The 22,799-nt window shown below is 41.2% G+C and overlaps 3 protein-coding genes across 6 annotated transcripts; 2 read left to right on the forward strand and 1 right to left on the reverse strand.

Annotated features, from left to right (window-relative positions):
• pcp4l1 (Purkinje cell protein 4 like 1) lies at positions 1-5,137 on the reverse strand. Its single transcript, XM_027022336.2, has 3 exons — positions 4,968-5,137; positions 2,271-2,331; positions 1-831 (listed from the first exon to the last, which is right to left on the reverse strand). Exons 1-3 carry the CDS (start codon positions 4,974-4,976, stop codon positions 665-667), a joined length of 237 nt encoding a protein of 78 aa, XP_026878137.1. The 5' UTR covers positions 4,977-5,137; the 3' UTR covers positions 1-664.
• A 400-nt stretch (positions 5,138-5,537) lies between these two features.
• On the forward strand, positions 5,538-14,723 carry dcaf8 (DDB1 and CUL4 associated factor 8). Its single transcript, XM_027022335.2, has 13 exons — positions 5,538-5,760; positions 6,777-6,851; positions 6,968-7,057; positions 7,341-7,966; positions 8,273-8,413; positions 8,707-8,801; positions 9,983-10,093; positions 10,181-10,308; positions 10,482-10,589; positions 10,950-11,080; positions 11,207-11,326; positions 11,556-11,672; positions 12,340-14,723. Exons 2-13 carry the CDS (start codon positions 6,815-6,817, stop codon positions 12,448-12,450), a joined length of 1,815 nt encoding a protein of 604 aa, XP_026878136.2. The 5' UTR covers positions 5,538-5,760; positions 6,777-6,814; the 3' UTR covers positions 12,451-14,723.
• A 1,200-nt stretch (positions 14,724-15,923) lies between these two features.
• On the forward strand, positions 15,924-21,998 carry LOC113585055 (heterogeneous nuclear ribonucleoprotein C). Of its 4 annotated transcripts, none has more exons than XM_035536344.1 (9): positions 15,924-16,169; positions 17,371-17,521; positions 18,722-18,987; positions 19,321-19,393; positions 19,511-19,561; positions 19,643-19,815; positions 20,232-20,345; positions 20,686-20,819; positions 21,791-21,998. In XM_035536344.1, the coding sequence occupies exons 2-9, from the start codon at positions 17,517-17,519 to the stop codon at positions 21,899-21,901; spliced, it is 927 nt and encodes a 308-aa protein (XP_035392237.1). In that variant the 5' UTR covers positions 15,924-16,169; positions 17,371-17,516; the 3' UTR covers positions 21,902-21,998. The 4 variants fall into 4 exon arrangements, with proteins under 4 accessions (XP_035392237.1, XP_035392236.1, XP_035392238.1 ...); XM_035536343.1 differs by having other exon boundaries at positions 15,924-16,023; XM_035536345.1 differs by having other exon boundaries at positions 15,924-16,023; positions 20,689-20,819.
• The last annotated feature ends 801 nt before the right edge of the window (positions 21,999-22,799 follow it).

The raw sequence follows: 22,799 nt of genomic DNA on the forward strand, positions 1-22,799 counted from the left end.
TATCTATCTATCTAATAATTTATTATAGTCTATTTCTCACTATCTTCTGACTTAAATCCAATGTTATTCTGTTATTCTAATCTCCCCTTTTAACTTCTGTGGCCTCCAAATGGATTTTTACTACCACTAGTCGCCATTAGAAGCTCATTGATTGATATTACATAGCAAAGGACGTACCAAAAACCGAGTGCTGGAATGTACAGCAATATTTGGTTTGGTATAATTTGTTAAGGAAATCTCAATCTACTGGCCACAAACAATGTATGTCAATCTTTATAATTAAAAAAAAAAAGAAAAAGATCAACATCATCATCAAAAAATGTAAGGTACTTAATGTCAGTAATAAACCATTCTATTTGAAGGCTGAATCTCATACTCTGACACAATTCATGCCTAGGTTTGTATTGCCAAGAATGTTCAAAAAATGATTAACAGATGCTGTTAGTATGTATTTAAATAATAGCTATTCCTGGAACTCTTTGTCTCCTATACAGCGAGAGAGAGAAAGTCTAAGCATTAATTGTCCCTGTAGCACAATGTGAAGGACTGTTATTTGGTATTTCCAAACCCCTAATTTCCCACCCACACACCCCTCACTTCCTCCTCTAATCTTTCAGACATGACTGAATGCTGGATTCCTCATCATGCACCATTCCTCCCTCCTTCACTGCTCTCCTGATCTGTTCTTTTTTTTCTGGAAGCGGCGGAACTGGCTCTGGATGGCCAGGGCTGCCTTCTCTGTCTCTGGAGCATCCAGATCGATGTCGATCTCCTCCTCGGCATCCTGTGCAGGGGGCTTGGTTGAGCTGCCAGCAGGCTTTGCCTTGGTGCCTGTGGATCACATGGCACGTGGTATAAATAACATCACTTAGTGTCCCTCTTTTGGCCACAGGTTATGGACCACATGCTCTTCGAAACGAGGCATTTTGGTCATCATCAGTGTACATAAACATCGCACCATGTCTTAATGCAATAATGTGGCAAAAATCCATATTATCTGTATAAATATCAGCATGCTTCTCCTGCACCTGAAGGGCTTTTTTTGCTTAAGCTGTGAGAGTTGTTGTAGCTACTGCATCTCTTTCTGCTCTGGGGTGGGTGTATTAACAGATGCAGGGCTTTACAATTGCAAAAGAAAACTGTACCAAGTTAATGTAGCAACCTATCCTTCCTGAAAATCTTATACATGTCTGTGTGTTGGTATGCGTGTGTAATAGTGAGTCTCCTATTAATCCTATCTTTACTGAATCCCTGGGATGTAAACATGCCTTCTCAACACATTTTAAAAGGTCAAGCAGCTAAATGTCTCCATCTGTTTGGGGAACTACTAAAAAGGGATGAAGTAACATAGCAACCTGTTATTTTCTGTTTTACAATTCTGTTGACATGCTGGAGAGATTGACTAATCAAATTACAAAACAGGGAAGAATGAATTAGAGATGATGTGTATAAAAAAACAAAAGAGGAGAAAGTACAAACAGAAGGGGGTGGGTGGGGGTTCTGTAGCCCTCATTATACATTATATATCAAGACAATAGAAATTATTAGTGCAGATATGAAAAGATCATGATTCTCCTTCCTAAGCTCCTTCCAATGTATTTTCTTCAGATTTCACTTAATAGTAAAAGAAAATGAAAAAAGTATTTCTGTCAGTCAGGGCTGTGTTGAGCTCGACTCTCTAAATCATTGCTGGAGCATTTTCTAAAGAAGATAAGTACATGTAAGTACAGACTTCATGCTTTATTGGACTACTCAATAAAACACACACCAATAAAAATGTAGCAGTGTCAGAATTAAACTGATCCAACTGTAGTTCAGCATGCTTAAATAAAATAATGATGAATTTTATTTTCAGTACAGGAGAAAATACTGACTTAGAGAGCACCATCACTGATTTAGCTTCAAAGCTGCTTTAAGTGCCTTTATATCATCATCATTTAAATGTATTAACCAATCAGGAACCACATCTACAAGGTCCTCAATGCCTGTTAATTATTTTGCAAGTGAAAACATAGAGTGAGAAGAAGCGTAGGCTAGGTGATTTATGTGCATTTTTGAAATGAAAAATTTTGGTAGAATGTTTGGATGAAGGAAGTGGGATTTAAGTGGAGGGTAGATTCCTTTGGTAACTGTGGAAATTTAGAAGGAACTTCAAAGTCGATTATAATACCTTTAAGTAAACTTTCGATAAATCTCCTTTCAACCTAAAGTCAGCCTTAAAATGCACAAGGAGAGGAGAACACTGAAGCTGCAGCCGTGCATGAACAGACCTTTTCCATCTGGCGCAGGCTCCTGGGTGCTGCTGAGTAGGTCTGACGATCTGCTCTGCAACTGAAAGAGAACCTTAATTACATTCAAACAATTTCATACTTTCCAAATATTACAATTTGTAAGCGCCCCTAAATGTCAACATGAGAACGGTCACGTGGCCACTAAGGGGTGTTCTGTCAGGCCGGTGAAGGCAGAACAATGAAAACTTGAATCTCCAGGTAATCACTATTTTTTTTTTCTCCATTTCAGGATGGAATCTGGGGCCTTTGCACACATCCCTCCAGGATCCTCCAGCTCTTTCTCCCTCTCTCTATCACTCTCTCTCTGTCTCATTCCATCTCTCTTCCTGTGGATTACTTCAAGATGAATCGGAGATAATATCCTAGAAAAATTATGAGCCTTAGGCAAGTGTTCTGGTTCCTGCTTCCATGCTCCAGTTCATTCTCTCTCTCCTAAAAATCAGTTTCACTCACTATGATTCACTTTTGTTCTTTTACAGTGAAAAACATCTATTCATCATTTGTGGATTTCATAGTTCCAGTGATATTCTTCTGCACAATAAACATGTGGTGTGTGTGTGTGTGTGTGTGTGTATCTGTCTGTTTTCTTGTCCTTATTTTGCATCTTCATTGTGCATAACAAGAGAATACTTAAGCCAGAAATATACTCAGCATACCTGAGACCTTACTAGATCAATAACAAAAATAAAATGAATAACATAGCTTTAAGATAGGTGACATTACACATTATCACTGTGCTAGTTTCCACTGCTATGCTACGCTGATGATACTCAGCTATATGTCTCAGCCAAACCAGAGGACTTTTATCAGCTTAGTATTACTGACGAATGCAAGGACGTCACACACTGGATTTTGAGAAACTTTCTCTCACTGACAAAACAGAGGTGCTTCTATTAGGCTCAGAGACATTTAGGTTGTCATTTTCTAATTATTCAATGAACCTCAATGGTCTCCCAATCACATCTTCTCTAACAGTTACAAATCTTGGAGTAATTATGGATCCCATTCTCTTATTTGCAGCTCATGTAAATAATATTTCTAGGACTGCCTTTTTCCACCTCTGGAACATTGCAAAGATTAGAAACATACTCTCCTCACATGATGCAGAACATGCAATTATCACTTCAAGATTGGACTACTGTAATGCCTTATTATATGGCTGTACCACTAAGTGCCTAAACAAGATCCAGCTAGTTCAAAATGCAGCAGCCAGAGTTCTTAGTAGAACTAGAAAATTTGATCACACCACTCCTATCTTAGCTACTTTACACTGGCTGGCAGCAAAATTTTGTATTGATCATAATCAATACAATGACCTACAAAGCATTGAATGGTCTTTCCCAACAGTACCTTTGGGAACTCCTAATGCATTACCACGTCTGCTTAGGTCAAAAGGGGAAGGGTCTTTACTAGTACCAAGAATAAGAAAATATTCTGCAGGGGGCAGAGCCTTTTCCTATAAAGCTCCCACACTATGGAATAACCTTCCTGTAAATGTTTGAGACTCAGACACAGTCTCAATATTTAAGGCCTGGCTGAAAACCTATCTGTACAGTCAGGCATTTTATGAACTATTTCCCATTTTTGGTAAAGGTGTAGATTTGGGGGTCCATGGGCATTGAGCGTTATGCTAAACTGGGCTGTTATAATGCTGTCACTTCAAAGCACTATATAAATAAATTTGACTTGACTTGACTTGAATTTATTCGATGCATTTAAATTCAGATGCAAAGTCAGATTGAGTTTAATTAGTTTATCTTAATAAGCACTCTATAAAAAGGGCAAGGAAGGTAAAATGCTACATGAATTCAATACACACATATTCACACAGGTGTTCTACAGGAAGCTAAGAAGCAGAATGTAGTTTTTCTCTCTTTAACATGTTTGCAGTGCATCCTACTGCATATCAACTGATGTGTAATTAAGTGCATTCTTGCATGAATGACTTTTGTTACATTCTTGTTTTAATGTACCTTTTAGTCTGTTTGCACCCTCCAGTTTGCCTTAAAATGGGTCACATGAGCAATACAACAACTACCATGAGATCTTCAAGTGGGTTCATTATTTGATAAGGTGTATTCATGAATTGTAAAAAGGAGAAATGTGAGAAGAAAGAACATATTTGGCTCTCTGCCGCTGTCTTCTGGTGTTACACAGTACACAGATCTTTTAGCCTCCCTGGTACTTTCCCTCAGCCTTACACTCCTCTCATGCACTGAGCTCACAGTATGTGCTAATTAGCAAAGCTTGGCGAGGCTCCAGGGAGACTTTTTTCAAGCAGCAAATTCGAGATAGTGTAAAACTTTAATGTCTTCTTACATCATATATGTTAAAACAGAAAAGACTAACTTTCCCAACAGCAATGACTATTACACGTTTAGTAGGTTATAATACATTTCATAAGGTTATTCTATCCTTAAATATTAAAAACATATTTTTTTAAATGCACACAAACTATTTATAGTCTTTATATTTTGTGGTTCATAGTATAATAAATCTTCTTTGACTGTTAAATATAAATATTTATGGTTATTTACATGTTTTCCATTACATTATAATGCATTTATTACCATTTCACACAAGGATATATGACTTCATTCTTTAATAGTAGGAGAATAATGACTTAACTTCAAAACCTGTCACGTCACATTTTCCTGAAGCTGAAAATTCACTTACCTCACTCATTGCGCTTTCACAGGTGCAATATTTTTTCCAGTGGCTGGTGTAGAGATCGACTTTTGAACGAAGAAACTGGGTGAAAAATAACCTTTGCAAAGTTTCTCTTTGTTTCTGATAATGACAATAAAAGGATCAGATATGAACGCCTAAAATACCCATCCTCTTCTTCATGAAACGCCCCCTTGCGCTCTCTCTCTCTCTCTCTCTCTCTCTCTCTCTCTCTCTCTGTATGAAAGAGAAAGATAATTTTTTACAATTTCACACTTTTAGATCTAAGAATATTCTACGAGATATTTAGATGACGGTAAGGCTCAGCTAAGCGTTATTATGGCGATAACGTCATAGTGTTGACAATGATAAAACATGATGAGTCAAAAATAACAGCTTATAAAATAGAAGAAGAAGAAGAAGAAGAAGAAGAAGAAGAAGTTTTTGTATTAGTAGAATTATATCGCCTTTGGCATGAGTATGATGAGTGTTTTTCGAGCGCAGATAGGCAAATCACGAAGTATTTAAATGTTTTTATTTGGGTCTAGACACACTTCCGGAAAATGAACGTCTGGCCGGAAGGACAATACAAAAAAGTACTACGAAGCAGATCAGTCAAAACATAAACACCACTGTAGGCACGGGTACAAACGTGACCTTATTTTGAGGATTCGTTTGCATGCCGGTCGGTTCAGAGATTCCTGATGTATTGTAATTTTGTTTTCGGATTTTCAATACGAGGTGCCTGAACTGCAGGAATCTGCGCAGAGGATTAGAAGTGCGGAGTCGGGGCCTACTAAAGGTAGGTTAGCTCTGATGGGTAGCTAGCTAGCAAGCAAGCATATGCTAATGTTGTTTGCTTGCTTGCTAGCTAGCTAGCTCTCGTTTTTGAGCTGTTAGTGTTTACATGTCATCTTGGTATGAGACTCATACTAATTTTACAAACATTTGGGCAAATGGCCGTATTGTGAGAAGTATGATATACAATATTACGTCATCGCACAAGCGTGTTTACATGAATGAAATTGTGTTGTCCATATTTATTATCCACTGCTCTATGAACTAGCTAACTAGCATATGTAGTTAATTAGCTAGCTATCTTAGCTGTCCTACCAAACTGGATTAGCTAACGCTAGCTGGTAAGATATCCAGTAGCAATTCTATTTTTGACGGGTGAAGTGATATTACACCACGCAGTGCTAAGATTTTTAGCGACCCAGCGATAGCTACATCATTAGTATTTTTTGTACAAATCATCTTTTATTTAGACTTTGAATTTAATTTATAGTCAAGGCAGGACTTACTGACAACAACTAATGGATGATAAGACTAAGGGCTTGTTAGTTTTGTTCCACGATAGCTTGTAACAAATGCTGTCTTGTCTATTCGGGTCTACGCAGCTTGCCAGTGTTGTCCCCTTGTTTCCTTGGTCTGTCAACGCTACTCGCAGCATTTATTTTGCGTTGATCGGGGCAGGTCGCATGTATTTACAGCCTCATTTAAGTCAGTTTCACGCTGCGAAGTATCGCGTTTCATTTAGCTATATTACGTTTCTCCAAACCGAACTCATAACCGTTCACACGTATCCTAACGCTTGGTATATCACTTAGCTGCACGGTACAGTAGCGTGTATTTCCCACAAACTATTAAAATACATTTAACTCTCCGGTAACTTGCAGTCCAAGGTTGGAAGTTACAATATAGCACTTTGATTGAAATTAAATCGTCGTGGGAAAAGGAAACGGGTAACAATTAGCTTATGATCTGAGAATTTTTGTGCACTGCATTTTTCCTCTCCACTTCTGCTTTTCTCTTCAGGCTCCTTTCATCAGTGGCACTCAGAGCAGTGAGGCAGCATGGCTGACACTCATAGTAAATCCAGTGTTCCAAACGGTAAGTAGCAAAGAAACTCAATCTCTGTAGTATACAGTCACTAATGTGTGCATTATATATTATAAATCAGACAAACGTTCTGCTAAGGCTTTATCACTTGTGGGTGTTTTTGCTAGGAGGTATGGATGGTAGAGACCTGGTTGAGGGCAGAGTGGGAGAAGGAGATGCTAACTCAGCCACAGACGCTCATGCTGGTCATAACACAGGTTCATAAAGCACACATCATTCATAAAACAATACCAACCATCACACAGGTCATTTGGTCTATGAGACTTTTTTTCTTTAAAGTTTAGAGAACATTTGCATTCTTTAGGCCCTGGTGTGTGTGTGTGTGTGTGTGTGTGTGTGTGTGTGTGTGTGTGTGTGTGTGTGTGTGTGTGTGTGTGTGTGTGTGTGTGTGTGTGAGTGAGAGAGAGAGATCGACATCTGTGTTACTGAAAGGGCAAGTGTTTCAATGATCAGCAAAGGTGTTTGTGTTTCCTTTCATAGATTTAATCCCAGCTTCCAATGCAGGAGAGGAGGCACAGGACAGATCCATGCATGAGGCAGAGCAAACAGAGTCACCACCAGCAGGAGAAGAGGAGGACACAGACAGCATGGATGGCAGCGGCCTCTGCTCCCTTACAGAGGAGGGCGAGGGAGGTGGCCGAAGAGAGAGGGTGAAAGATGATGGCAAGAGGGCAGCCAGGAAGCGGAATCGGCCAAGTGGAGGAACCTTGCGCCACTCCTCCAGCTCTGACGAGGATGAAGACCAGGAGGTGGAGGAGGAGGAGGAGGAGGAGGATGAGCAGGCCATGGAGGCATGGCTAGGGGCAGAGCTGCAAGAGCTGGATGGCCCCAAGTGGCGGGCAGTGCCGTCGCTGCGTGCGCGTGAGATCGGGCGGAACTCGGCGCATTTCGTGCAGAGGGTGTGCGGCTCACGGGGGCTGGTACAGCGGTTGGAGCTACAGGGGCGACTGGAGCGCCACACTGGCTGTGTGAACACGCTCCACTTCAACCCTTCTGGTACCCGCCTGGCCTCAGGCAGTGATGACCTGCGTGTGGTTATCTGGGACTGGGCACGTAGGCGAGCCGAGTTGGAGTTTGACAGCGGCCACAAGAGCAACGTGTTTCAGGTGAAGGCATCCGGAGTTTTGGTTTTATCAGCTGATAGTGCTCATGAGCTGGACTCTTATTATAGACAGCAAAGCAACAGGAAATATTGTAATATTCTAAAACAAGGCAATGCTTGTGATTATCTTAAATGCCTAATCGCAGTCTAATGAGTTCATTTAACATGTTTCTCTCTTGACAGATGCTCAACCAAGCATGAAAACATAGGATAAGATTTTGTTCCCTCATCTCGTAATTTTGTTTCAAGAGATCTCAACACTTGAGATGGAGTTATTGTCCTAAACCCCACTGCTCTATCTCATTCACAGGCGAAGTTTCTCCCACACAGTGGGGATTCCACCGTGGCCATGTGTGCACGGGATGGGCAGATCCGGATAGCCGAGCTGTCAGCCACACAGCGCTGCAAGAACACCAAGCGTGTGGCTCAGCACAAGGGTGCGGCACACAAAGTACGACCCTCCCAAAAGGGAATTCGATACATCATTTGTATTTTGTTTGAACTAAAATTTTAATTTATATGTCTTGCTTTTATTTGCATGTTGGTAATGTAAGGTATTTGGGAAAAAATTGATTATTTTCTCTTTGAAAATGGAGCAAGCGAATACAAGTTTTAGTCGAGTCAGTCAAATGAACTGAAGAAACAAGTGGCTGCAGCGCTGTTTTGAATTCATGTGATTGAGAATGTCCTGTGTGTGTGTGTGTGTGTGTGTGTGTGTGTGTGTGTGTGTGTGTGTGTGTGTAGCTGGCATTGGAGCCTGACTCCCCTTGCACTTTTCTCTCGGCTGGAGAGGATGCCGTTGTGTATGGCATTGACCTGCGCCTTGACCGGCCTGCCACGTGAGTCATGTTAGCTGAGTCACCAAAACGGCACAGGGTGAAAGGGTGTGAGCTGTACCACAGTGATGGCGGAGATTCTCACACACATTTAGTGGGAGAAGAAAGAGGATACTTCAAATCCTCCTCCCTGTTAACTTATTCTGAAGAGCTCTGTAGGATGTTCAAGAGCCAGCCTTAAGGACATAGAGTGTGGGGCATAATGCGTGCTGCAGAGGGGCCTGCTGGAGTCTTTTACAGAACAGTGTTTTATAAAACTTATTTGGAGTTCATACTACCTCAGAAGGAAAAATCAGTGAGTTGCAGCAGGTGTATGGGTAATCTTTGCTGGTAGTAGGGGTTGGCTTGTGGTACCCTCGGTTAAAGTAGATTAAAATACAGTAGATTTCAATTTACCTGTGAGCTGAGCTGGTCCTTATTCTCAATCAACTGTCTTTCAGTATTTATACTGCTGCTCAAAACTTGATTTCCCTCCATTCCCACTGGAAATAAAGATACCCAGTCACAAACAGCTCAAACCTTTTGATGGATAGATGGATATATGGATGGAAAGAAAATGTCCCTAGCTAACACTACCTGTTTAGCTACCAGTCATTGACTTTGTCTAGACAAGACCTTCTTAATTCCCTCTTCCAGAAGGTCCATCAAATTGCCGTTATTGCCGTTTCAGTTTGTGGCACATTTAAGTGAGGTAACCGGAAATCTACAGTCCTTACATTAGGCATGTTTAGAGGTTGTAACTTGTGGGTGGCTCTGCTTATACCAAGTAGTAGTAGTAGTAGTAGGTCTAGCAGCAGCCAGTTCGTACTAACAGCTTTTTCATTACAAGTCAGTGCTCAGATCTTTGTAAGGCTACTTGGTGATGGGGTCTGTTGTGAAAAGCACAGGACATATCAGTTGACTTGATTTCAATTTATGTAGACTTGGAGAATGTTCTTTCATCATCTTATCAAGTAGACATTATGGGTGCCATCACCTGTAATATCTGTGTTCTATCGTAACTTGTGGTTTTCCCAAAATATCATTTAACTTCAAAACCATTTCGTAATATTCAGATGTTTTAACTAATAACCATTTAGAAGTCTTCAGAACCTTCCAGTTAAGCTCCAGAGATCCATGGCATGTCTGCAAGAGTTGATCCACTGACCGAGACCTTCTCATTCTCTTGTCTTTCTAAATTTCAGCAAGCTTGTGGTGGTGAAAGAGGGTGATAAAAAGGTGGGCTTGTACACCATTTTTGTGAATCCGGCCAACACGCATCAATTTGCTGTCGGAGGAAGAGATCAGTATGTTAGGTAAGGCAGCCATGTTTCCGTAAGACCGTGAGAGTATTTCTTTTATTCTCCAAACATGATCTCATTGTGTTCCTGCATGTTTGTTAGGATTTATGACCAGAGAAAGATAAGTGAAAATGATAACGGTGTTCTGAAGAAGTTCTGTCCTTCGCACCTGGTGTCCAGCGAGTCCAAGACTAACATCACTTGCTTAGTGTACAGTCATGATGGTTCAGGTAATCCACACTTTTTTAAACTCACTTAACATCTGGTGTGTTAAAAGATACTAAGTATCTTTTAAACATATGTTAAAACACATTTGTTATTTTAAAATTCTGCTATGACCTTATAGTTACTCTTTGATTTTCTGTGTAATTCTCACCCTGAGTAATTCTCATTTGTGCCTCAGAGCTGCTGGCAAGTTATAACGATGAGGACATTTACATGTTTGACTCCAGCCACAGCGATGGAGCTGACTACCATCGGAGATACAAGGGTCACCGTAACAATGCCACAGGTACACCAAACACACCAACCTGATGTCATAGGTACACCACCCACACTAGCCTAATGCCCTGCAGCACAGTTTCACAATATTCTCCAACCCAGTGGGATGTAGGCACTCATCCTCACTGGACAATTTTTAGAATTTTCCCTGGTGTTTTCTAACTCTGTTCATTAGATGATTACCGTGTCCGTAATGAACATGCCCACGTGTGCTGGAGTAGGAAAACACAAACATGTGCATTGCCTGACATTCACCAGCGTGGGTTTCAGAAACCCTGGCTTAGGTCTCTCTCTCGCTCTCTCTTCGCTCCCTTTGTGTCTGTCTCTTTCTCCCTCTTTGTCTGTGCGTGTGTGTTTCCTGGTGCTCTAGTGAAGGGTGTCAACTTCTACGGACCCTGCAGTGAATTTGTGGTGAGCGGAAGTGACTGTGGACACATCTACCTGTGGGACAAGCACTCTGCCCGTGTGGTGCAGTTCATGGAGGGCGACAGAGGAGGAGTGGTACGGATGTTCTCCTGGCAGAAAGAGTCAGCCTTTCAGATGAAGCACTCCCTCCTCCAGGAGGGTACTGTAGTTGTTTTGCCTGCATCCTCCTTAAGACTGTTTCTGTCCATCTCTTCGCTTTAGGTGAACTGCTTGGAGCCTCATCCTCATCTGCCAGGCATGGCCACCAGCGGCCTGGACCATGACGTGAAGCTCTGGGCCCCCACTGCCGAGAACCCCACCAGCCTGAAAGGTCTCAAGGAGGTAGAAATGCTCATCTTTAAGCTTCGTGTTCAACTTGCTATGCTCAAGTAAAAGTGTAAAATATGAAATTGCATGCCAACACCTCCTTGCCTTTTCAAGTTTCAAGTTTCAAGTTTGGTTTATTTGTCACATACATAGTCATACACAGTACAACACGCAGCCTTATGGGGTCCCTTAAACAAAGCTTTGTCCTTATGGCTCACACTGTCACGCTGTGTTGTCTGCACAGGTTATGAAGAAGAACAAGCGGGAACGTGACGAGGACAGCATTCATCATGGTGACCAGTATGATACACAGCTCCTCTGGTTCCTGATGAGACACATGAGAAACCGCAGACCTCTAAGAGTAAGTGATTGTCCACGTCATATACATACAATTTACAAAATGTTAGGGGTATGCACTTCATAGATATGTTTGATGGGCATTAATACCTTACAAGTGTACCTGATGGTGATGAGTATTTCATAAGTGCATCTGATATCAACTCTGTTGAGCTATACCACACCCCTTGGTGGTGGTGATGGTTTAGTTAGAGACCATAGCCTTTGTTTGGGCTCTGGGCAGGTCATGTTGGTGTTTTCATCCATTCACAGTTAAGTTTTCCAAACAATGAAATTCAGAACACAGAAGTTACACAGCACATTGTACATCTGGCTGCTTGTTTGTAACATCTTACCATGCCTCATAAGATTACATAACCACATTACATATTTTACCTGGTCTTGTAAACCTTTAGTTCTCAGGTATGTTCCTGCTTGGAACAAAATCCTGCAGCTCATTTTTGTGTAGAAGATTGCGTTATTCCTGCCAAATCACAAAAGCAGTTTGGATTACAGTATGAATCATGGGATCCTCTAAATGGCTTGCGTAGAGAGGATTTGCAACACATTTAGGGGTTATTAAAGAGTGGCAGGTTTCATCAAACTACAGTAACTATTCCCCAGAACCCTTGGTATGTACCAGGGTGTTCTTGTCCTGCGTGACCTGGCCCTATGTGTTCTTTATGCCACAGAGTCGGCGTGTGGAAGCTGGAGAGGCCGACACTGATGAATCCTGGAGCTCCCCAGAGTCCTCTGATGAAGAAGACGGGGGTCCTGACCACATCCAGTGCATGTCCTCCTGAGCCACACACACAAACACACCCCTCATTGCCATATATTTATGCACATATGTATTAGTAACACACTGGTTCACACACTGACAGTAAGAGGCCAGCAACAACCCCACATATGGCTTTATATGTTTCCACACAGAGTGAGGGAGAGAGGAACAGGCTGTAGTGACCACTCAAATTTGGCTTTGTACACCACACACAAATGTGGCTCTTGTGGGGAAAACATCAAAGAGGAATTGATATTTTTGGTATTTTTGAGTTCATATATTTTATGATACATACATGCTTTTGTGCAGACGCACAAAAGTAACCACTTAGATATTGCCCACCGACACCATCAAACATGCAACCCAGCCTTCATTTCTACCCGGCTTCAGATGTCACACTGGAGCAGGACGTTTTAAAAATGTAACTGTTTGCTGTCGCCTATCAGCAAATGCTGAATTAAATTACAGTGTTGCACGGCAGTAGCGGAAACAGCTTTCTTTTCTGGTGCAGTCGACGAGATTATGGCTTCTTTTGTTCTGCTCTGCTCTTTTGTCTTTTGGACAGTGGCATCTCGGTTTTGCGTGATTGCATAACCTTGGACAATGTGGACTCTCCAGACCTGGAGAGCAAGTCTATGATGATGAATGTGGCGATATTGAGTGTCCCACTTTCTCGAAACCAGCGTCGCCCTTTTTAGGCTCTTCAATCTATCCACCCCCCCTAAACTGCTTTTGTCGCCACCTGGTGGAGGGAGGTAGTAGAAAAGAAGAAATCAGTGGAACATTTTGAGCTCATCTTGAGGGCCATGAACGAACTCAAACAAAAAGGGCCTTGTCTCCCGTCTGTCCTTTTTTTTTTCTTTTCTATCACCTGAGGCCAAAAAAACAGGAAGTTGGCTTACCGTGGGGGCCCCACTCCTTGGTCTGACTACAGCCTTAGGCAGGATAAAGCAGACTCATAGGGTCCAGTTCCCAAGCTCCAGCACATCTGTGCTGCTCCTGTTCCCCTCTCCCAGGCTGCTAAGAACACTTTAATCAGGGATCTGCTAATTCTGAGTCTAAGACAAGTGTGTATTTGGAGACATGCAATACTTACTGATTGTTGAATTTGCAGAAACCTCCCTGCCCCCTTCGCCCTACAGTTCCTCAAACAAAGGATTTGGCACTAGATCTTTTGCACTTAGATGGAGAATCCTGGTGAAAACTGAAAGGTTCTTCTTAAAAATGTAACTCCCCATGAACTATTGCCTTGTACTCAACCCACTTCCCATGAAACTGCACGAGAAAGACGAATGTAAACACTGTAAAAGCCAGCAGCTTCTGGGCCTCTTCTGACCTAATCGAAGAGGTCTTTAAGATGTGCTGTTGTCAAGTTATTGAAATGGTTAAGAGAAGTTGTTTCAGAGAGGTTCATTCACTATAAGATCCATTTCAAGCTTCCAAGATTTTGCAGACTAACTGCACCAGGTGATTAAGTGAAGGAGATGGCTACTTTATTGCACACAGATGAACAGTGTCTAATTCTTGCTGAAAGCATCTCTAAGCAACATGTAAGAATTTAATGTCTGAGAATTTCTGCTTTAGAAGCTAAGGGGACCCCCCCTCCCCATCGTATAGATTCCTAGTGTGCAAGAGCAAGACAGGTGGCTTGGGCCTTTACCATTTGCATGTGTTCTAAGGAGTCACTTGTTTTCACAATATGGGACTGTGGGTAGGGTGGAGGGTGGGCTTGTGCTAATGGGGACAGCATTCAGGGTGAAAGGGGAGATTTAATTGCCCTTTTCCTTCTTCTTTTCATGAGGGGAATTAAGTCCAGTTTTTCTCTTTTTGTATGAGAAAAAAAGTTAAATTACTTTGTATGTATATACAAATATATAAATGTATATTACAAATTAACTGTAAAGAAATCATCTTCACCCATTGTTCTTTGGAAAGATGTCAGAATTAAATTGGTATTGATGCAGAGATTTATATTGTATAAGAAATACTTTTAAACGTTAGTGGAAACCAATGAGGATACGATAGTTTTTGTTTTCTAAATGACATCCTTTATAGTTGCTGATGGTATCAGCATTACATTGGATTATGTTGGATTTAAATTAATTTCACTCATTTTTCCTACAGCTCTGTTTAAAATGTCCCATCTTCAACCCACAGGTATATTTTCCTTTTTCTTTTCCAGATTTCTTTATAGGGTTTTGATCAATGAGTTCTCCCACTGCTGCCTAATATTGTGTTATCACTTTAAGTTGCAAACATGTACAACTTGTGCAGTAAAGAAAAGAAAAGGCTGTTTCCGATCAGTTGTCATCATTTTAAGTGCACTTTAATATTGCTTAAGCTTCGACAATTACAAGCAACTCTATTTTATTTAAGCATTACTATACTATAAAAACAATTGTGTTTTAATAGTATGGCATGTGTGCGTGTGTGCGTGTGTGCGTGTGTGTGTGTAAAATTATTTATTCCAACAAAATAGAGGGTGATGTGATGGGGATCAGGTGCAAGCAGGTGCTCTTTGGTGCAGTGGTCATGTCATGTTTGTCACCTGTAGGACATGGGTTGCTGTCCTCCATCTTTACCACAACTGCAGTCCGAAGTAGGATGATGCCATTGGGAGTGTGCTGTCATTAGGCATTAGGATGGTATAGATCCTACTGTGTGAACCCTTGTGAGGGACATGGGTCTGACCCTGGATGATTGGGGTTGGAGCTTGAAGGACACATGGAAGGGACGAAGTGCTGGTGTCAACTCCCTGAATGGGAAAGCAGTGTTGTGACAGAGTGTCACACCCTGAAAGAGAGATGGTTCTTTAGTTGCTGTGCCAGAGAGATGGTCTCGGGTGGTTGTCAGGGCATGTTTACGACATGTGGTTGTCTTCAACCGGCCTTTTTTGTAAAACGTTAATTTATGTCTTTACCGTTGCTTTGATTAGATTATAGGAAATGTAAATTATTTAGAGCAAAAATCAAATGCAAATTCTAATAATTAATTCTAAAAGTATTTGGGGTTTATCGATGTGCGTTTTATCTGCCCCCTGCGCCATTTCGTCCCTAGCATTGTCGTGATGCTAGTGAAGAAAGCGATAAATGAACATAATGACAAAATAAAGGTTTTTCAGCGTAGTTTTACGAAAGTCGTAAATTCAGTTAATCTACTGGATAAAAAAAATAGGATTATATGAAAACAAAAATGTTCAAATACAGTTGTGTCAAAATGTGGGCTGAGTGGATAAATTAATTTATCCATATACACACAGTTAAAGGAATTTATATTGATAAGATATCTAGACACCTGGATTTGGTCGTTACTAAAAACGATATTTCCATTAAACCCCGATTTCCAAGCGACATTTCCTTATAAATAATTTTCAACCACCGGTACGTTTTGGCTGCTTTTTGTTCAGTTAATGTATGTTGAACAGATTTGTTACACGGGCATAGTGACTTTTATATTGAAGAATCTTTCTGTGGGCACTTTTTGTTGTCCGCTCGTTTTCACTGGTTTTACAGACAGACCAAGGCTGCTGCATAGAGCCAGCCTGTGGTAAATTTCTTGATCCTCCCAAATTACGCATTTTAACTTTGAACTTTCGGTGAGTATTTTTACACAAGCTTTTTGTTTTTATTTTTAATTTTTTTCAGCTTGTCTTCTGTGAGTATTTTTCCTTGCATTTTTGTGAAGAATTGTAAGACCGTCGTAACTAGCCTAAGCAAGTAGGAATGTCTTTGTTCTAGGCAGGTGGGTTTTTTTTTTTTGTTTTTTTTTTTGGTTTGGTTTTTTTTTTTGTTTTTTTTTTCGTTAGGATTTTTGGAATTGTGTGCCAAGTTGTATACTTGACGTAAAGTAGATCTTATTTCCAGGACACTTTGCAGGCATGGGAGGTTTTTGGAATTGGAGTCAACAACCAGTTTTGTGCGTTTGATGTCAATGCTAGTAAAATCGTCCGTATTAGCCAGCTAGCCACAGCGAACCTGTTTTGAATTTTGCGTGTATTGTTTTGCAAGGGGAAATAGCTTTTTTTCAAATACGGCTTTCTTTTTGTCTGGATGCTTTGGACTGAAACACTGTTGCATTTTTTAAACGATGAAAATAATTTGAAATGGAATTACAGGTACAAGGCCGCTGTCTTCCCCAAGTTATGGATAACTAGCTAACCTGTAGTTAGCTAGCTACCCAGCTAGCTATCTTAATCCGATCGACATAGATAGCAGCCAGGTTAATCTACTGGCGAAGGTTAATTTTAAATTTTCGTCATTCTTTTCGTGTTCATGTCTTAATCTTAATACGTTGTGTGTACTGAACAACTGTACGAAAGTTAGGGTTCCTAAGATGAATTAAACTGGTTTGAAGTATAATGTGAACGTTGTCAAGTACTTGTGATTTGAGTATTTCTTCAGTCTGTCTTCACTTACAAGTAGGATTACGTGGGTCAGGACGAATCATTCAATGACTTAGATCGGAAGGTGTGTGTTGTGTAGTGCTTTTGTGTACAAAGGCATGTTTAACCTAACACTGGAATAAATAAGATGAAATTATAAATAAGATGAAATTATAATAACTTACCACAACCATACTGATATAGTATTAGCTAACGACCAAAACCTAACTAGTGCTTCGCACATAAACAAAGTATTCCTTTCACAGAATCGTTTATGGTATTTCAGTATAACACACTTTCTGAATTCAGACACTTTGAGGTTGATCACATTTCAAAAGAATTACATTTTGTGATCTGTGACTGTGTCAGGTCATGAACATGTTCGTGATCACTAGAAGGTTGGATTAACCTAAATATCAACCAGTTTCCTATGTAATCTTCAGATATATTGTTAGATTTAATAATTTCATTGGTATGCAAGAGAGGTGTCTCTCACATATTAATACAAATAGACTGAATAACCTTGTGTAGTTGTAATGGGGTGTGTTTTTGTCGTCTTAGTGTAAGTCTCGGGGCCGAGTGCAGGTCTCTGAGAGTGTGCTGCTGGGAATTGTAGTTTTGGCTGAAAGCACTCAAGACCCCAGCCTGCATACACTGGCCCCCTCGCTCAGTGACAGAACAGACAGACGACTGCCTGCAGAGACGCCATGGAGTGAGTGATGGTTACTAACACTCCCCCATCCCCCATCCCCTTAAACTACCATGCACAACCCCCTTGATAAAGTGTTGGACCCTTTCACTGCAGGTGAAGACTGAAGTTTTATTTCTTCTGATTATGGCAAATGTTGTATATAAATCACAGAGCTACCAGCGCATATACAAACACACACACAAACTAGTGCATTTCAGCTACCCTTCCAGGTTGCCCATTTCACATATGTCGAACTTGTATGTGTTTAAATTGACTGCTGTTCTAAAATAAATATAGTTGCTCATGAACACCAGATGTTGCAGGCTGCTTTGAAACAGTTCACACTTTTTTTTCCTTTTCTTTTTTTTTTTGTTTTTGACTGCTCATAATGAACCATTTTAATTAAGTATCATTGTGGTTCAGCAGCCAAGGGATATGAGGTGTTCCCTGTCTGGAAAGGTTGTGTGTCCTGAGTAAGATGAAGCAGAATTAAACAGCAACAAAAATTATTAATAATAACCTCAGTATTATCATTGATATGCTGTGGAAGGGATTGTTTTGGGCAGCTCTGTAATTTCTTTACAGAAGGAGAGTGACCAGCCAGACCTTTTAAAATTAGGGTGCAACACTTCTTACTCATTTTTCATGCTTGGAGAAGGCTTTCATGTTTTTTTTTTTCCCCCATGGATGTTAGTTCTGTGCATCTGCAACCTTTGCACAAAAAACTTCCTATACACAAAATTAGTCAAGGATGGGAATCGTTTAGCATAATGCAAATGTTGTCTGCAGTCTTGGCATATTGGTGTTCAAGTGAGCAAAGTATATATATTCCTGGGTGTGATTTCACCTGTAAATGTACACCGATTTAAGACAGGATTTTTTGAACATTAAATCTGTTAGAAACATTAAGTCACACTGTTGTCAGTAAAGCAACTTTCCTGCCCTACACTGGCAGCTGTTATGGTAAAACCTCTCACAACAGGTTTTGGTGGGTTGTGTGTGGGTTTTTTTTATTTTATTTTTTTCTTACCGCTTATTTATAAAATTCACACTTTTTATTAACAGTGATTAATTTGTGCAAATTCCTGGGAAAAACCCAGTGTACTTTTCAGGTGGATTAATGCTGTGGTCCCTGGCACTACAGCCATGCTAAAGTGGCACCTTTAGAAATGTACCCATGTTCCTTTTCTCTCCTCCCCCAACCTGCTGTGTGGTGCTTAGTCGTTCCCCCAGTGCCAGCCTTGCTATGGCCAGCAACGTGACCAACAAGACAGACCCACGCTCACTCAACTCGCGCGTCTTCATCGGCAACCTCAACACCATGCTGGTAACCAAAGCCGATGTGGAGGCCATCTTCAGCAAGTACGGCAAGATCGTGGGCTGCTCTGTGCACAAGGGTTACGCCTTTGTGCAGTACTCGAATGAGCGGAATGCACGTGCTGCCGTGGCTGGCGAGGATGGTCGCATGATCGTGGGACAGGTGCTAGGTAAGTCTGGCCATACCCTGGGCCCACCCACACCCCCACAATGATGGTAGTGAGGCAAAAACAACCCCCCGATTTGATAGAAGTAATTGGTTGTTTTTTTTTAAACCCAGTAATTAAAGTACTGCTATGATATTTAAGATTATCTAAAAGTGATGTTATTAAGAATAATGGTCAGGTGCAGATTCACATAATATAGGTGGTATTACAGGAGAACTGTTTGGCAAATTTTCAGTGTGGCTGAATCGAATAGCTTCTTGCTTGGCACTAATGCTTGAACTGTTAGCCATTAAATGATATTAAGCATTTAATCACTGTTTTTTCTTTCTCTATCAGACATTAACTTGGCAGGTGAACCCAAACCTCACAGGTCGAAGACGACAAAGCGCCCTGCAGGTGATATGTACAGGTGTGCAGCTCTATTAATTTTCTCTTCTCTCGCTCAGTCGTTTCTCATTTCCCCCCCCCCCTTTTTTTTTTTGTTGGTTTTCACTTGCTGTTTCCTCTTCACCCACCTACCCTGCAGCAGTTCCACCTTTGAGCTTGACTATGACTTCCAGCGGGACTACTATGACAGGTAAGGCCCTGTGCCCTTCCCACCTGCCCCTCCATCCATTTACCGCTGCCATGCGCTGACGGCCTCTTCCCACCGTTGCAGGATTTACACATATCCGTCCCGCGTGCCACCTCCCCCACCACCGCCCCTCTCACGGGCCATCATCCCATCCAAGCGTGCACGGGTGAGCCTGAGCGGAGGAGGCAGTCGCCGCACCAAGTCCAGCTTCTCTTCCTCGTCCTCCAAAGGCAGCCAGCGCTCCTCATCACGGGCCAGTCAGTGTCTCTCCAGCTGCCCCCCACTTTCCACTCACACAAGCACCAGCAGTGCCGAAAACACACTCCGTCTCGCCCATGGTCCTGGCGATCCTATGCCCTCTGCATGCTTTTGTATAACTTCATCCAGCACCTGATTTACTTGACAGCTCGTCTTGAGCTGAGTCAGGTGTATTTTAGAGCAAAGGGGAAAAAAATGAGGGAGAGGGATGCCAGGTCTGAGAATTAACAGCGTGGACATTCTTTACTGTCATAGCTATGGTGTCAGGGTTTGGGGGGGTTTTGTTTATGTAATTGGGGAACATTTATGCACATACAATATTCCTTGAGTTGTTGTCTGATCTGTATTTGGAAGAAAGAGGTTGATGTTCTCCGCAATGGAAGTAACTTATTGATATTTGTCGTCTGTGCTCCAGTCAAAGCAGATGATCTCCAGACCATCAAGAGGGAGTTGGCTCAGATCAAGCACAAAGTGGACTACCTTCTGGAAAGTCTAGACCGCATGGAGAAGGATCACACTAAGAAGTCAGGTACAAATCAGATCTGCTCCACACCAGTCATTCCTGGGTTTATTAGGAATGGATGATATGACTATCATTTATTACATTCAATTTAGTTACAGTGAGCTTTAGATATACAAAATACCTGAGGATTTTGTAGGTATGATAAGTATATTTAGAACAGTGATCAACTGAAGATTAGTTTCAGCTGCTGAGTTGAATGAGTTGTGTTGCATCAAGGAAATAGTCGAATGAGGCTGGGTCCTCATTTTTACCCCGACGCTCTCAATACCTCCTCTATGTCAGGACAGTAGGCACTAAAAGGCTCAGGTTTGAAGGTATTCCTTCTTACCCTGTGTGTGTGTCTCAGAAGTAAAGGTAATGAAGGCAGAGGTAGGTGAGGCCTCATCCCAGCAGCACTCCAGCATCAAGAAGGAGCGTGAGAGGGAAGAACAAGAGATTAACGACTCGGAAGAGGATGGAGATCTTCTGGAAGAGGAGGAGGTCAGTGTAACGCCTCCATCAGCGCAGCATGCTTAGACAAGACACTACACACATGGATTCATGTGCATAACATTTTGTGTGAGAGACAGAAGGTGAGGGAACATGGCATGACTTCAGGGTTGAAGATCAGTAGCTCCAAGCTGTGTAGACCTCTGAATTAAGTTTCAGTTTATGCTTATTGTGGTGGTATGAGTAGGGTGCATGGTATGGCTGGCCTTGCTGTTGTGGAGTGAGACGGTAAGATCTCTGCTTTTCTAAAGACAAGCAAAACCATTGCATTGGAAGATTTTGCTCTAATCATGAAATGTGGATGTGTGAAGTGTAGGGTTTTTTTGGGGGGGGAGGTTGAGTCAGGGCAAGAACTGTAACTATCTAGAGGACACGAGGCTGTGACTTGGCCCTGTACACTCAAAGATTATTGTGAGATCATTAAAAAGAAATTGGACAAGCGTTCAGTTGTTTCTGTCTAACTATGTTCTGTCTATAAAAAGCAAACAGAAGGTCTGGATATGATCCTATGTGTGGTATTGATATCTGGAGAAAATTGATAATGTCTCTAAACATGTCAGATGTGTTGATGCTAATTTACGCTGACCTTTCAAGATCATGAATCCTATTCGACATTGTCTTTAAGTGTGTTTACATGCACTCAATAATCCGATCATTATCAGGTTTATGAAGTTATCCGTTTATTCAAGTGCTCACATAAACAGTATACTCTGATTTCATAGATCAGATATAGGCCATAATCATATTTTGTGAAGTCTGAGAGATGGATTCTTGCACAGTAATCATGTTTCTCGTTCACAATCACATTGATCTTTAGCTGAAACTACAAAAAAGGAAACTCTGAGAAGGGCAGCATTACACACACAAAGGCATTATATAATGCAGGTCCATATTTGCCAGTAAAATGACTCCATGGAGAGAAATAATATAGAAATATTAGTTTTTGTTTTTTCCCCTCTCAGGTGAAGAGCCATGGAGGAGAGAATGAGGAAGAAGAAGGTGAAGAGGAGGAAGAGGGAGAGCATGAGGAAGGGGAGGACGATGGAGACAGCGTCAATGGGGACGATCCATAGACTTAGGACACAAACCTACCTTCCCCAGCACACACGCAAACACAAATATCCAGAGCAAATTGTTTTTTCTTTTGAAGTCAGAAACCTTTTAAAATGGCTTTCCAGATTTCTCCACTCGCACCTTCATAATATAAAGAATATAGAGAATTGTACACTTTTGCGCATACACACACCCCATTTCTGTCATTTTATGGAAGTAACTGTCATCTACTCAGGCTAAATATTTCTCTTCCTCCTTAACAAATAGAAAAGCTCATTATACTTTTCTCATTATTCTGAAACATTTTAGACACTTCGTTTTTAGACTTGTCCTTTCATGTTTTGTTTTGTGTTGGGTTTTTTTCTTTTTCTTTTTTTTTTTCTCTCTCAGATGCGGTTTACAGTTGTTCCCAGCAGAGGGCAATAGGATGTGTCTGTGTGTGTGGTTCTCAAAATCAACAGGTAGTCTTGACCCCCTCAGTGCAACGGAGAATACTGTATTTTCAGTGAGCAAAAGCTTTGAGTACTTTAACTTTTGGAAAGTTATTATTTTAACTGCAGTAAAGCTCAGTACTCACTCCGAGAATGGTGTGGGGAGAGGCTAAGATCTCAGTCCATGCCCCCACCTGTCTTCTTCCTGGTAACAATATGTGTTAATATTTACATGTGGGGGGGTTGTTGTTGTTTTTTGTTTTGTTTTGGGGTTTTTTTTGTTTTTTTCATATCAGTTTGGTTCAGGTCAATTCTGCATATAAATTTCAATAAATAGCTAAAGTAGTGGTGATGTCTATTAAGTCTGCCAAAATGTTGTGGTGGTCATTCTATCCTTTGGGTAAAACGTGAAAAAGGTGTGCAAAATGGTCACGGTACGGTTGCTACCGTTAAATAAACATGACGCGCAAGCTCTGGTATAATAAGC

This window comes from Electrophorus electricus, chromosome 18, assembly GCF_013358815.1.
Source record: "Electrophorus electricus isolate fEleEle1 chromosome 18, fEleEle1.pri, whole genome shotgun sequence".
NCBI classification, from domain to species: domain Eukaryota; kingdom Metazoa; phylum Chordata; class Actinopteri; order Gymnotiformes; family Gymnotidae; genus Electrophorus; species Electrophorus electricus.